This window comes from Aethalodelphis obliquidens, unplaced genomic scaffold, assembly GCF_003676395.1.
Source record: "Aethalodelphis obliquidens isolate GAN/ISIS:26980383/991018 unplaced genomic scaffold, ASM367639v1 scaffold50, whole genome shotgun sequence".
Classification (NCBI taxonomy): Eukaryota; Metazoa; Chordata; class Mammalia; order Artiodactyla; family Delphinidae; genus Aethalodelphis; species Aethalodelphis obliquidens.
The window spans coordinates 1,034,049-1,047,971 of NW_020837994.1; the positions used below are offsets into that span (position 1 = coordinate 1,034,049).

The window sequence follows — 13,923 nt, forward strand, 5'->3', positions numbered from 1 at the left end:
TTCCAAACACGCTGAAATACTGGACACGCATACTCATCCTTCAAGACCTCTTTCAGCCTCCTCTGGGAAGCCTTCCTGAACCTCTTGGTCAAAGTCAGAGTCATCTTTCCCATTGTCAAACCATACCCTGTGCTTTAATTGTGTGTTTATGTTGTCTCCTCCACCAGACGGGAAGCTGGGAAAAGAAGAGGAAGGGCCTTGTCGGATGCTTTTTTATGCCCTCCACTAACGCCCAGTGCCAGGCACAAACTAAGTATCAAGAAAACATGGCAAAGCTAGGAGCCTGGTTTCTCCTCGTAATTTACATTTTTCTAGAAAATTAGAGGTCAAGATTCTTGGGAAAAAAGTATTTCATGATAAATGAATGAACAAAATAATGACTTAATAGCAAAATAAAATCGCAGGTGCGGCCTCTCACCTGTGCTCCGGTTGGGCACAGGGCTACCACCCACGAGAGGCTGTATATTGATTACCCATATCTAGGCCTGCAGACTACAAGTCCCAGAAGGCCTCCTGTCGCACATCTCTACACGCCCCGCCCCCTCCCCGGTGGCGGGGCGGGACCGGAGGGCGGGGCCCGAGGCAGCTAGACCCCGGGCGCAGCCTAGGGAGTGAACAGCCCCGGGCGCTCTGGGGCGCACAAAGCGCAGGCGCAGCGGGTTGGGAGGCCGCAGCACCAAGTAGCGGCCGTTTTGGCAGCAGCGTCGCAACAGGTGTAGACAGGTGGGTGCATCAAGGGGGGTTGGAGAGGGAGTTTGCACCTGGCCGTCTTATCTGACCTGTGTCTGAGCCTGAAGATGGGAGGGAGCAGCAAGAGAAGCAGGGACAAGCCCGGGCCTTCCAACCCAGGTGTTCCAGCCAGCCCTTGCTGCGCAGCAACAGGTGTGAGCTAGTGGGGGGAGGGGCGAAGGCACCAGCTCAAAAGTAAGCCGCGCTCAAGAACAGAGGGCACCTGGATTCCAATCCAAGTTCCGTCACACACATGGACAAGTCACATGCTATAGCTTAGTTTGTCCATCTGTAAAATAGGAGGAAAGATCCTACCCATCTAGTAAAGTACTCAATAGAGTTGCAGTGGGGCCCAAACTTTGCTGTACACTGAATCACCTGGGTATCTTGGAAGACTATCAGTGCTTACCTCCTGCCCCCAGATATTCTGATTTAATTATTACTGGGTATGACCTGTGTATCAGGAGTTTTAAAAGCTCCTACCAGAATAATGGTTAGAAGCCAGGACTGCTGGGTGTGAATCCTGGCTCCACTGCTTAATAACCAAGCAAATCTGCGAAAGTGCCTGGACCTCTCCAGGCCCCAGTTTCCTGGGAATAACAAGGATTATTGTGGGGCTTCAACGAGATACTAGATGAAAGCACTTGAGAAGTATACCTGGCACATAGTGCTCGATCAATCATAGTTGCTGTTGAACTATTATTTTATGCACTTTGTAAATGGCTCTGGTGGGGTTCAAATGTGAGGGAGGCTTTTCTTATCATGAAAGTCCCTCATTCATTGCCATGATTCTAATATTCTCTGCTGCCAGTGTTTCAAAATTCCAGGGTTTCTAACATTTTAAGAGTTCGTCACTTCAGTCTCTACCTGCCCGATGGACATGCTTTTACAGATCTGGAAGTGGAGGCCAGGGAGAAGGGACTTGGTCAAGGTTATGGGGCTGAGATTGGAATCCAGGCTTCTGACCCCCAGCCCCACCCCAGCGCAGTGGGTGGCTGCCCTGCTGACCCTACAAGCACAGTGCTCCGATTATGTGCCTGGAGCAGAGAATGGGAAGGAGACAGACAGGCTTGCCCTCTTTGTTTACTCACACTCCTTTAAACGTTTCCTCGGTGGCTCCCCCAGGGACGACAGGGGTGGGGGCTTTTCTCTGAGGAGCTGCTGTGGAGCAGCTGATGAGGCCCGTGCGTCCTTTGGCTCCTCTGACAGGTTCCGCCTGACTCTGCCCTGGAAAGTCCTTTTGAGGAAATGGCCCTGGTGAGGGGCGGCTGGCTGTGGAGACAGAGTGAGTGACCCTGGGCCAAGCCCTCATCTGTCCTGCACCTTGTCCAGGGGCAGGGATGAGGAAAGTGGCCTGTTGGACCTGCACAGTGAACCCTTCTCCCAAGAAATCATGCCCTTTTTATCCTCCCCTCCTTTGTCCATACTCTTGTCTCTGCCCGGAATGTCCTTCACATTCCTGACTGCTTGGTAAACTACTTATTCTTCAAAACCCAGCTCAGATGTCCCCTTCTGTGAGAAGCCTTCTCTGCCTTTTCTCTCCTCACCACCCCAGTCCCTGCTGTAGCACCAAGCTGGGTTCGTGGCCCCCTTCTTCGTTCCCAGTGCCTCATACATACCCCTGTTACAGCCCTGATAAATATATAACCATCTTTACCTGTGGGCCTCACCACTCCCCCACCTCATACTGGCTCCAGGCTGTGAGCACCTCAACTGCAGGGACTGGGTTTAGTTCTCTGTGTGTCCACAGCACGCATACCCAGGGCTGGCCACAGAACAAGGTGCAGAACAAAATGAAAAATGCCTCCGTGCTTTGGAATTTGTAAAGCTCTAGGAAGATGTCTTATGTCTTTACCCTTTTCTGTAAAGTTTTCCAGCCACAAAATGTCTAAAGCTAGGGCTCAGACCCACCTCTGACCAGAGTCATGATCTGAATCAGAGCTGTCCCGGGCTAGGAGCTCCCCACACCCTATGACCCGTACTCACTTCATTCAGTTCAGCAAACACTGAGTCCAGGTCCTGCTGGGTGCCGGGACAGGTGAGGTGAGCTATGGCCAATCCCTCTGCTCCCCATTTGGTGGAAGAGGCAGACACTACACAAATGACTGTCACCTGGGGCTTGGCCTTTTTTTTTCAAGTATGCTCACAATTATAAGCAATAATTGTACACCCCTCAGCAGAATGGATGCAGTGGAAACTAAGGGTTTCCTTAAGGCAAGCACTTGATGACTAGTTGTTTTGTTAATTCTTGCATAAATCATATTCTGCATTCATACAAAAACAACGCTTTTTCTCTGACAAACTGTACATATAGAAACAAATGTTCAATTGGACATGAATTTAAATTTGTGGAGGTGCTCCATGTCTTGTGACACTTAAAAAAAAAAAAAAGATTTCCAGCTTCCCCCAAGGAAAGAATCTGATCATTCATTTACCATTCAGCACATTTATGGAGCCCTGACTATGTGTTAGGCCCAGTGGGAGGCAATGGGTGAGCAAGACAGAGAGAGGCCCTGCCATCATTTCAGGGAGTAGACGGGCAAGGACGGGGTGGTTATAACACTGGGGGCCGGGGATAAGGGGACTCTGGGAACCCACCCAGGGCTCCTGCCCCCCAGCAGGCTCTGGAATATCGCACAGGCTCCATCCTCCGCCGCTGGAAGCGGAATTGGTTTGCCCTGTGGCTGGATGGAACCCTGGGCTACTACCAAGATGAGACTGCACAGGATGAGGAGGACCGCGTGCTCATCCGCTTCAACGTCCGAGACATAAAGATAGGCCAAGAGTGCCACGGTAAGCAGAGCCCCTTTCTCTCTGGCACTGTGACTATGGCCACGGCCCCCACACTGTGTCTGCCTGAGAACACCTGCTCTTCTCAGGTGGAAGGCTCTTTGCGGCTTTCAGAGGCCTTCCATAGACATTGCTTCTGGGCCTCTATCACCTCCAATTCATGTGGGTGTGAATTAAGAAATCAGTTCTTTATTGAGTTCCTACTCTGTGCTGGACCTGGGCCCTATGCTGGGTTCACAGAGGTGAGTCAGACACAGTTCTTGCCCTCTCCCGTGCTAGGAATGGAAAAAGATGAAATGAAATAAGGAGGCTCAGAGAAAATAAGTAACTGGCCCAAAGTCACACAGCAAATCTCCTTGATCAAGGCTCAGGCCATAATTATACAGGGAAACTGGGAGATAGATATACCTAACTAGAGAAGCAGGCAATGTGGAAAGGTGGAAGGGTCTAAAGAGTTGAGCAGAATCCCAAGGAAAGTGTGTGGGATCAGATGATGTTGGCAGTGGCCAATAAAAAGGACTCAGAGAAGTCAATTCCTATTCTTGTTTCTGGTTTACTGGGGAAACCTGGGGCCTGTGCCCTGTGGAAACCCCATATATGTGTGTCTGCCTTTAGATGTGCAGCCCCCAGAGGGCAGAAGCCGAGATGGCCTGCTGATCGTGAACCTACGAGAGGGTGGCCGCCTGTACCTGTGTGCAGAGACCCAGGATGATGCCATGTGAGTGGTTCCCAGGAGAGGATGGGGTGGGATCTTGAGGAATATGACCAGACGCCTCCTCCTCATTGGGCCTCTAGTTCCCTAAAGGTAGGAAAAGGGGACAAAGACCAGTGAGCAGGGTAGTCTCAGTGGAGTCTGGGCAGAGTGGATTTGAAAGGCTCATGGTGATTGGCATGGTATCCAGGAAACTGATATGGTTAGGGATGAATTCAGGACTGTTGGGGGAGGGGTGTGCATACCTACCTCAGGTGTGTGGTCCCTGGTCACTCAGAGTTGGGCATCTAGCAGCCTCTGAGGTGAGCCCTCGCTTGGGGGTGATACAAAGGAACAGACAGCCCCATGGCATCCTCAGAGGCCCTCCTTCTCACTCCCTTCCTAGAAGATGGCCTGGGGCCGGGGGTACTCTGATCTGAGGGATAGACCCTAACCTGCCTAACAGAGGCAGCCCGCGGGCCCCCCATGTGCGATGCAGATCCACACTGAGAGACGGGGCGTGTCTTCCTCACTCACATTCTTGCCCTTCCCACTCTCTGGCGGAGGATCAGTTGGCCTTTGTGCTACAGCAGAGTGAAAGAGATGGGATGTGTGGGAGTAGGGGAGGCTGAGCTCGGGGTAGACAAAGCACAGAGCCGCCTTGTCCACCCCAGCCAGGTGCCATGGCAACCAACAAAGGCTCAATTGTCCGGTGTCCACTGGGTGTTCCCGGGGCTCTGGGGTCAGAGCATTGGGGAACTGAGTTTGTAGGTTTGGGATGTGGAGGTGGGTTGCAGCCAGAGAACCAGCAGCCTAGGCATGTCAGAATCTGAACTCCTAAGGGACCACCCAAGCCCAGCTGTCTTTTGTCCAGATGCGGAAACCGGAATTTCTAGAGGGAAAGAGACGATGGACTAAGAATGCATGAGGAGGCTGCAGCTCAGCTGAGGGCTTGTCTATGTGACTGGAGCAGCAGAGGGGGTCACCTTTGTCTACCCAAGGGAGTCAAGAGGATCTCCCCCTTCACAAGAGACTAGGGCTAGAGGCTGGGCTGGGGAGGAAAGTCTAAAATGTGGGGCCCAATCTCCTTTCTCCTGAACTCCCTCCTCATGGTCTGGTGGGTTTGCATTGCAGAGCATGGAAGACGGCACTGCTGGAGGCGAACTCCACCCCGGTGAGCCCCCTTCCCTCCCTGTCTCCTCCCCACCCCTACCTGCCATGGAATCATGGGTGACTCAGATTCGGTCTCTGCCAGCCAGCAGTTCTAAATTTCCATATATGTGAGTGACTGAGTCCCGAGTGGAAAAGGACAGAAGACATCCAACTGGTGCTTGGAAGAGGGAGAGAGAGGCCTCCAAGAAGGCTTGTTGAAGGGGGTGGCATGTGAGCAGGGGGAAAGGAACTATCTTTTGTCCAGCAAGTATTATGTGTCAGGTGTGATATAGTTACAGTACCAGCTACTCCCCTCAACCGTCCTGTGAGGTTGGGATTATTGTTCTCTCTCTGCAGATGATAAGATTGAGTTTTATTCATCCACACAACAAATATTTACTGAGTTCCTACTATGTGCCAGGTACTGTGCCAAGGACCAGGGATCAGAGGGTAGCTAAGGAGATGTGGGCCCTGCCTTCCTGGACTCAGCCTAATGGGGAGCTAGACGTGAAGTCACAAATTACAGAGTTAGTGATTCCACTGCAGTGCATTCAATGTGCATCCACCTTGATGGCCTGATCCAGGTGGGAGTCCAGACAAGGCTTAAGATGAGACCTGAAGGATAACAGAAATCAACTGGGTGAAAGGGCTGGGGTGGGGTGAAGGGAAGAGCTTTCCAGGCAGAGGGAACTGCAGGTGCAAAGGCCCTGAGAGGGGTTATGATGCTGGCAAGTTGAAGAACAGAAGGAAGGCTGGGGTGGCTGGATCTCAGGGAGAGAGAGAGCCGTGAGGGAAGGAGGGTTAGCAAAGCCAGGCATTAAAAGCTCTGTTAAGGATAGTGGTTTCAGCTAAGAATACTGGGAAGTCACTGAAAGTTTTTAAGCAGAGGAACGGCATGAGCATATCAGACCAGACTTGTAGTTTTAAAAAGATAGTCTGGCTGGTAGGTAGGGAATGGATTGTAGAGGGTAAGAGTGGATGCCCGGAGACCTGTTAGAAGGCTGGGACAGTGTGCAGATGACCGCCTGTGGGTCTGGACTAAGGCCTTGCTGGCAGAGACAAGCTGATGAGGGTAAGACACACTTAAGAGGTAGAAGCAACAGAATTTAGTGATTGATGGAGGTATGGTTTTGAGGAGCTGCCCAAAGGCGTGGTTTTGAGGAGCTCGGGTGGCCAAGCTTGGCCTCAACCCCCATCTGCCTGACCCCAGATTCTGTGCTTGCTCCTTCTACCTGTGGCACGGTGGAGCTCCTTCTCATCTAGAAAAAAAAAGTCCGCTGGGAAGTAGCAGGGAAGACTGGGATGCATTTAGGAACTCCCTCAGGCGTTCACCTGCTGAGGGCCAGGCATTGTGCTTGACCACCCGGCATTGGTTGTATCATTATTCTTCAATAAGAAGGGGTAGGGGTTGGTATTTTTAGTCCCATTTTATAGCTGGGGAGCTGAGGTTCAGAGGGGAATTGACTCGTCCAAAGTCTCATCGTCTTAAGTCAGTGGAAGAGCCTGCACTGGAACCTAGGTCAGTGAGACTCTGAGGGAAGGGCACTAACTGCAGTAGGAGCTACACGAGCAGAGGTGGGGAAGTGGTATGTGCAAGTGTGTATATGCACACATGTGTGTCTAAAGGCCAGGAGTCTGGCCTGGCTGGAGGGTAAGGTGTGGAGGGAAAGAAATAGGAGACATGACCTCTGAGGAGCCATGTCACAAACGGCCTCGAAGTCCAGGTGAAGGAACTGAACTTTATCCTGAGGGTTGTGGGGAGCAATAAAGGGCATTAAGCAGGGGGGCTGTGGTCAGGCTTTGGAGCAGACTCAGGCTTCTGGGTGGAGGCTGGGGCAGTGGTCATCAGGGTGGAGGGACCTGGCTCTGAGCTCCAAACCCACTTATGCAGGGCAGACCAGTCCCACCCAAGAGGGGCAGGAGGAAGGAGGTGAGGGCTGACCGTTCTGTACTCTGTGACTCTATGAAGCTGCCTTGTGTCTTCTCTGCCTATCCACCTTCCTGCTGCTCTGCTTCCTAAATCTCTCTACTCTGACCCTCCACTCCACCTCCCCCCACTCTACACACACATATGCACACACGCACACACGTGCACACACACGCGCGCATCCCTCTGGTCCCTAGGCTTGCTCGAACTGGGTGTGTTTGTACCTCTGTGTCTTTGTACTAGTGTCTGCCCATCTCTTAGTGTTCATGCCTGTGTCTGTCTGTCCTGTAGTGACCTGTGCTTTGTCCCTCCACATCCTGCAGGTTTATACCCCACTCTGGGTGGAGGCTCCAGGAGGAGCCCCTGACACAGGGCCGGGGGCACAGTCAGGGGCAAGGCTGTGGGGCCAGTGCTGGGTGCAGGTGGGTGGGCAGGCAGATCAGAGCTGTACTGTCCTCCCTGGAGACTGGGGGCCTCAGCAGCCTGAAACAGGCGAAGGTGGGCTATTCTGGAGAGACACTACTGATCCGTCTTCTCTGTGTAACTTCAGCAAAATCACCACCCCTTCTGAGCTTCCCACCATTACCATGGGCTGGGGAAGAAGAGGATACCCCCTTCCCTTGCCCAGCTGGCAGAGGGCTCTGCTAGGGCCTGTGAAGAGCTCTGAGTCTCTCCAGATGTAGAGGGCCTCTGACACCCGCCTCCCTCCCCTTCTTGGGTTTCTGTGGCTTAAGCAGGCCCCAGCTGGAGCCACCGTCCCTCCCAGGAGCCGCCGGGTTTGCCCCAAGGTCAGGTGTGTGACCTGCTCGTGGAGCCCCTGTAATGTTGAGAGGCGGATCTGGGTAAGTGCTGGCTCAGCCCTCCCGGCCTCCATTCTGGCACCAGGATGTGCCTCCAGCAGTGGGCCCAGTCACATCCCTTCCCTGCTCACAAACATTCCATGGCTCCCCATCATTCATAGGACACCAACCACAGCTCTGCTTTCAAGGCCTTCGGAATCTGGCCTGGGCCAGACTTGCCCACCTCATCCCCCTCATCCCCTGCGCTCCAACTGCTCTGCTCAACCCCCTGCTCCCAGCTATGCCCAACCTTTTCTGTCTCTCCAGCCTTTGCATGTGCTGCTCTATCTGCTGCAAAGACCCTTAATTTCCTGACAAAATGATGCTTATCCTCTAAGATGCACCTCGAAGGCTGCCACCTCCTCAGGGAGGACTTCCCAGACCTCCACACATTGTTGCTCCCTCCCACAACCCACTGCGTTAGTGCTTAGTCCTGTCTTCATTCTGCCTGATTTCTAGTTCCTATATTTTTGTCTCTATTCTCCCAGGAGACCTGGAACTTCCTTCAAGGCAAGGATCAGGTTAGGTCAGCTCTGCCCCTGTGGAACCTGGCACAGTGCTGGGTATACAGCTGGTGCACAATGAGTGCTCAGTGATGGGAACAGTCTTTTTTTTTTTTTTTTTTTTTGCGGTACGCGGGCCTCTCACTGTTGTGGCGTCTCCCATTGCGGAGCACAGGCTCCGGACGCGCAGGCTTAGCGGCCATGGCTCACGGGCCCAGCCGCTCCCCGGCATGTGGGATCTTCCCGGACTGGGGCACGAACCCGTGTCCCCTGCATTGGCAGGCGGACTCTCAACCACTGTGCCACCAGGGAAGCCCGGGGACAGTCTATTTTGACCCTCTTATTCCTGGTGCATGAGGGTGGGGTACAAGTAGGCCTCAAGCAGTAGTCACTGAATGGGCAAATGAGTGAATGAATAAAGAGAGGAAGGAAGGAGTAAAAAAACCTCTTGTTATGGCCTCACTACTGCGCATTATAATTTAGTCCGTGTCTGTCTCCCTGCCACACACCCCTTTCCCCAGTGTTTCTGGAAAGCAGGATTTGGGGATGAATCCCCTCTCTGTCTCCAGCACTCAGCCTGACCTGGGGTGGGCACAGTAGGGGGCTTGGGTTAGAGTACCTGTGGTCAGCTAGCACAGTGGTGCTCAATGTGGCTGTGCATTAGAATCGCTTATGGACTTAAGAACAATTCAGATGTTCAGATCCTACTTCTGGATGCTCTAATTTTGTAGTTCTGGGTGGGGCCTTGGAAATCTATGGTTTAAAAAATTTCTCCTGACGATTCTGATGTGCAGAACCACTGAGCCCAGAAGTGCTAGGACCACCTAGATGCATAGACATAGTTCTGCTGGATTCTCACTGTGCCCTGGGAGTGGGCAGTGTAGGAAAGACTGTCCTCATTTACAGATGAGAAAACTAAAGCTCTGAGAGGTTACATAACATGACCGGGGTCACTTAATTCATCAGTGGCAGGGCTGGGATTCCCAGCCCAGCATTGAGGCATCCCCCATACCCAAACTAGGATAAAAGTTTGTTTAAAGTGGGGATGCCTAAAAATTGAATTTAAAAGCTATAAACTTGAGCTTTTCTGAGGTGAGGGGTCCATTTGCATGTGACCTCCTGATTGACCCTGTCCCCACCTACAAAAGGGGCTGGGCCTGGAGAGGGAGAGGATCTGGATCAAACCCTTAGATTCTGTGAGGTCTCTGGGGAATCCCCTGCCCCGTTGCCAGGTGACCCACATGAGCTTGCCTCTGGGCTTCTTAGGCCTGGAGGGTAGAAACAGGTGCCCCACAGAGACATGAGATGGTGCTCTCTACTTTCTCCAGGGCCTGGACAGGCCCACCGGCTTACAGTGCAGGGCAGATATAGGCTCTGGACCTCAACTTCCCTACCAGTAAAACTGGGGCTCTGAGTGCTTAGATCTCTCTAGCCCCTCCAGGCTTAGAGCTCAGATCTTGGTCACCCCTACCAGAAAGCCCTATTGGATCACCCTTGGGGAAGGAGCACAGTAAGGGAAGTCACTTGAGACTGAGCATTGTTTGTCTGAGCCTCTTGCATTGCTCTGGGTCTGGTCATTGTACCTAACTTGAAACTGGACTTAGAGTTGGGTGACCTTAGTTCCAGTCTGACCCTGTATTTGACTCACTTGAGATAAATTCAATACATTAGGCACCTACCATGTTCCAGTCAGGCCTGATTAGACCCCGTCCCTGCCCTTGTTGGGGGCAGGAGGTGTTTTCTTCAAGTCTGATGGAGGAGACACCTCACAGGGATACAACAATGACACCATAGAGTGTGGTTGGTGCTATGATGATGGAAGTCTAAGGGCCGTGGGTGCCCAGATGGGACCCTAACAGAACCTGAGGTTCAGGGAGAGTGATATGTGAGTTGAGTCTAAAAGACAGGTTAGGTAGTTGAATTTAAAAAGATGAGAAAGGAATCCCTTTCAAAGGGAAATGGCATGGATACTTGAAATCACAGGTATGGTTGGAGGACTCCCCTTTACAGCCAGACTTCTTAAAAGAGATGTCATGACATGCTGATTCCATCCCTCCTCTCTCAACCATTCTTCAGTCCTCCATAGTCTGGCTTCTTCCTCCAACCACTCCTCTGAAAAGTGTTTTCAAGGTCGCCCACAATTTCCAATAAACCAGTGGCTTATTCTCTTGGCACTGGGCAAGAGGATGGACAGAAGAGCATATTCAGAAGATAAAATCATGAGATCTGGTGGCTAATATGATGTGGAAGATGTGTGTGAAGACAGCGGTGCCAACCTGATGTCTTGGTTTGAGTGCATGGTGCTGGTGTTTAGAGGAAAGCATTCACAGAAGAGCAGGTTTGGGGGGATCGAAGGATGATGAAATTACTTTGAGATGGTTTAAGTTTGGACACCTGGACTTTTAAGGGACCACCTGGACCATTTAGGTGTTAAGCTCAGTTAGAGATATAAGGTGCAAGGGGGCTAAGAAGTCTGTTCCAAGTCTGTTCCCCATGGATAAAATGAGGGTCTTGGATTAAGAGCTTCCATTTAATTCAGCATATATTTATTAGTCCTTGCTATTCCCTAGGCCCTGCTGGCAACACAAATCAATCAAAGCCCTTGCCGATAGGCAGCTCACATTCAGGGTGCAGGCAGGAAAGGCCAGGAGGAAGGCTAGGAACAAGAGGCACAAGCATAGTCCACAGAGAACTCAGGAAGAAAGGATTCTTTCTGAGGCCAGAAGGGCTTCCTGGAGTGGGTGACTTTTGAATTAGGCTTTGAGGGGTTGGTAAAAATCTAATGGGGGAGGGGAGAGGGCGGACAGTCTATTCCTCCCTCCCAGAGAGAACACTGACCATTCTTCTCTGAGCCTCCATCCCCAGCTGTGTGGTAGAGTGAATAATGCCTGCTGTAAGGATGAGAGGAAATAACACATGTCAGCATCTCCCTTAGGACCTGGAACATGGTGGATGCTTAATAATACTTTAGTTACTTCCCACCTCTACCTTTCCTTTCCCTTCCTTCCTCCACAACCCCCTTTTATTTCCTGGCCAAAGCCCAGGCCCCCCTCTCCATAACCAGGAGAGTAGAGAAGTCCATTGGGTTTCTCCAAGTGTCATCACTGGAGAGCTGCTAGCAAATATTAGACTATCTATCAAAGGAAGTAGGGAGCCATGGAGAATTTTTGATCAGGGGAATGCTAGGTAGGAAGCCAGGGCAGTAAAATGGCATCGCTGGGAGCTGGATGGAGGGGCTGAAGTATTAGAGGACAAGGGCCTTGTGGGGAGGTAGGGTCTTTCTTCAGGAGCTTGCTGGTATCTGGGGACCCGTTTGTAAACTTGGTGTGGTGGCTCTGTGGGCCCAGAAGGGCCTGAACCAGGTGTGGGGGGGGAGGGGACAAAAGCCGGGCCCAGCTCTCCGGCAGCTGACCAGGCAGGGCTCCCCAGGTGCGCATCTACAGCCCATACCAGAACTACTATGGGGTGGTGCCCCCCAACGGTCACGAGGCCACATATGTCCGCAGCTACTATGGACCGACCTATGGTAAGTCTCCGGCCCACCCCTCCCCCTGCCTCAATTCCTGCCCCTGGTCTATCAGTAGGGGCCAGGCCCCACCCTTTTAGTGACCATGGATTTTCCCAGGTGGGACCCTCCGCAAGGCCCCCTCCCCATCCCATGACTCAGAACGGTTCTTGAACCAGAGCCCCTCCCCACTCCAGAGCTGACCTCTTCTCTAGGCCGGCCCCTATTCGCTGGCTGCTCAGCAGTACCCATTCTTGAGCTGGTAGCGACCCCTGGTGGCTAATTCGGGAAAGGCTACCTCCTCTCACTCCAGGGTCTGGCGGTTAGGAAGGCCCATCCATCATCAGGTGCAGTCTGGAGTTTCTTAGAGACCCCGGGGTTTCCTCGCCAGTCCATCCTAGCCCCACGGTCCCAGAACGTCCGTAGCAGATCCAGGGCATAGAAGCCGTGGGAACAGAGCGCGCGTCCTTCCCGCATCAAGCCCTCAGTTTCTCCGACTGGGGAGCAGGAGAGTGGGCTCAGCGCCTTATCTTGGTTTGGGCTGGAGTCTAGCAGAAGGAGGCGGATGATCTCTTTGCTCCCTCCTCTTAAGTCCCTGGTCCTCACGGGCTCTCTCTCCGCAGGCCCCGGCGTGACGCACGTAGTGGTCCGGGAGGATCCTTGCTACAGCGCGGGCGCCCCCCTGGCCATGAGCATGCTTGCGGGAGCCGCCACAGGTGCAGCACTCGGCTCGCTCATGTGGTCGCCCTGCTGGTTCTGAGCCCTGGACCCTGCGCGTAGACCAGAAAGACCCCTTTCCTGCTTGGTCCCACCCTCCACCATCCAAACCCTGTCCCACTTGGCCCCTTAGTTTCCATTAGCCCCTTCTGGGCTCGGATCGTTCCTCCCACTCCCCACCCTCACCCTGCACATCAGAAGAAGCTATCATCCCAGGCACAAACATAGCTCAAATTTCTTTTATCTACTGCTAGACACCCCAGAAATCCGTTATAGACACATATGTTTCCCCCAAACACGCCAGGACACAGAAAATGCAACTCATGGGTCTTCAAGTTGCCCAGGCACTGGAGACACAGGAATCAGGTTCTTTCCCCTGGCAGCTCCAAGCTTGGTGCGGCAGACTGGAGTAAACAAACACTTTACAAGGTGGAGTTATCAGTCTTTTGACAGTATGACGGCAAAAAGTGAGGAAGGTAGGCTAGGAGTAAAGTTGTTGGCAAGAGTGCAGAGCCGTGAACATAACGGCACATCCAAAGAATTGAATGGGAGTTCATTTGGGCTGGGGTGTGGGCAGGGGTCAGATCATGATGGCCCTTCAGGCTAAGGAGGTTGCTGGCTAAGGGGGAGGTGTGAGCTTTTTGGAGGGAAGTTTCATGATTGCACCATAATGAATATATTGCCTGTTTTAATTCCCAAACCCAAAACACTCCCTGAGTTTAGCCTCATCCTTCCCAGCTACCAAATTTCTGGATCCTTTGTTCCTTCAGTGTTCAGAAAGCACCTGTTTTCCATGTCAAGGTGCCTGGGGCAGCAATTGAGCTGAACCTGGGGTCCTCTTCCTGGGGGGCAGGTGAGCTCTCTTTGTGACTCGCCCTAGGTTGGTGCCTCCATCAAGAAATGCATTTCTGTTCCCCAAAAGTTTGGCCCCCTATCCATAGCTGTAGCTATCAGCATCTCAGGCTTTGTCTCTTCCTTCACTCTTGGGGAGATGGCAGTGTTCACCTCTGGGACCTGGTCCACCTTTGTCTCAGTCCTGAAGGCCCCACATGTGCCTCCCTGCAGGTGGC

At 52.5% G+C, this 13,923-nt stretch overlaps 1 protein-coding gene across 2 annotated transcripts; it reads left to right on the forward strand.

Moving 5' to 3' along the window:
- The first annotated feature begins 353 nt into the window (after positions 1-353).
- PLEKHB1 (pleckstrin homology domain containing B1) lies at positions 354-13,882 on the forward strand. Of its 2 annotated transcripts, XM_027083339.1 has the most exons (8): positions 690-723; positions 1,939-2,014; positions 3,370-3,522; positions 4,135-4,237; positions 5,345-5,384; positions 8,027-8,131; positions 12,061-12,157; positions 12,760-13,680. In XM_027083339.1, the coding sequence occupies exons 2-8, from the start codon at positions 1,978-1,980 to the stop codon at positions 12,894-12,896; spliced, it is 672 nt and encodes a 223-aa protein (XP_026939140.1). In that variant the 5' UTR covers positions 690-723; positions 1,939-1,977; the 3' UTR covers positions 12,897-13,680. The 2 variants fall into 2 exon arrangements, with proteins under 2 accessions (XP_026939139.1, XP_026939140.1); XM_027083338.1 differs by lacking the exon at positions 8,027-8,131 and having other exon boundaries at positions 354-723; positions 12,760-13,882.
- The last annotated feature ends 41 nt before the right edge of the window (positions 13,883-13,923 follow it).

What these genes read in the sequence shown, in the direction of transcription:
- PLEKHB1 (XM_027083339.1), top strand. Translation starts at nt 1,978, where the DNA reads ATGGCCCTGGTGAGGGGCGGCTGGCTGTGGAGACAGA. An exon ending in GAGACCCAGGATGATGCCAT is followed by an intron (nt 4,238 to 5,344) that starts GTGAGTGGTTCC and finishes TTTGCATTGCAG; the next exon opens with AGCATGGAAGACGGCACTGC. An exon ending in CTACTATGGACCGACCTATG is followed by an intron (nt 12,158 to 12,759) that starts GTAAGTCTCCGG and finishes CTCTCTCCGCAG; the next exon opens with GCCCCGGCGTGACGCACGTA.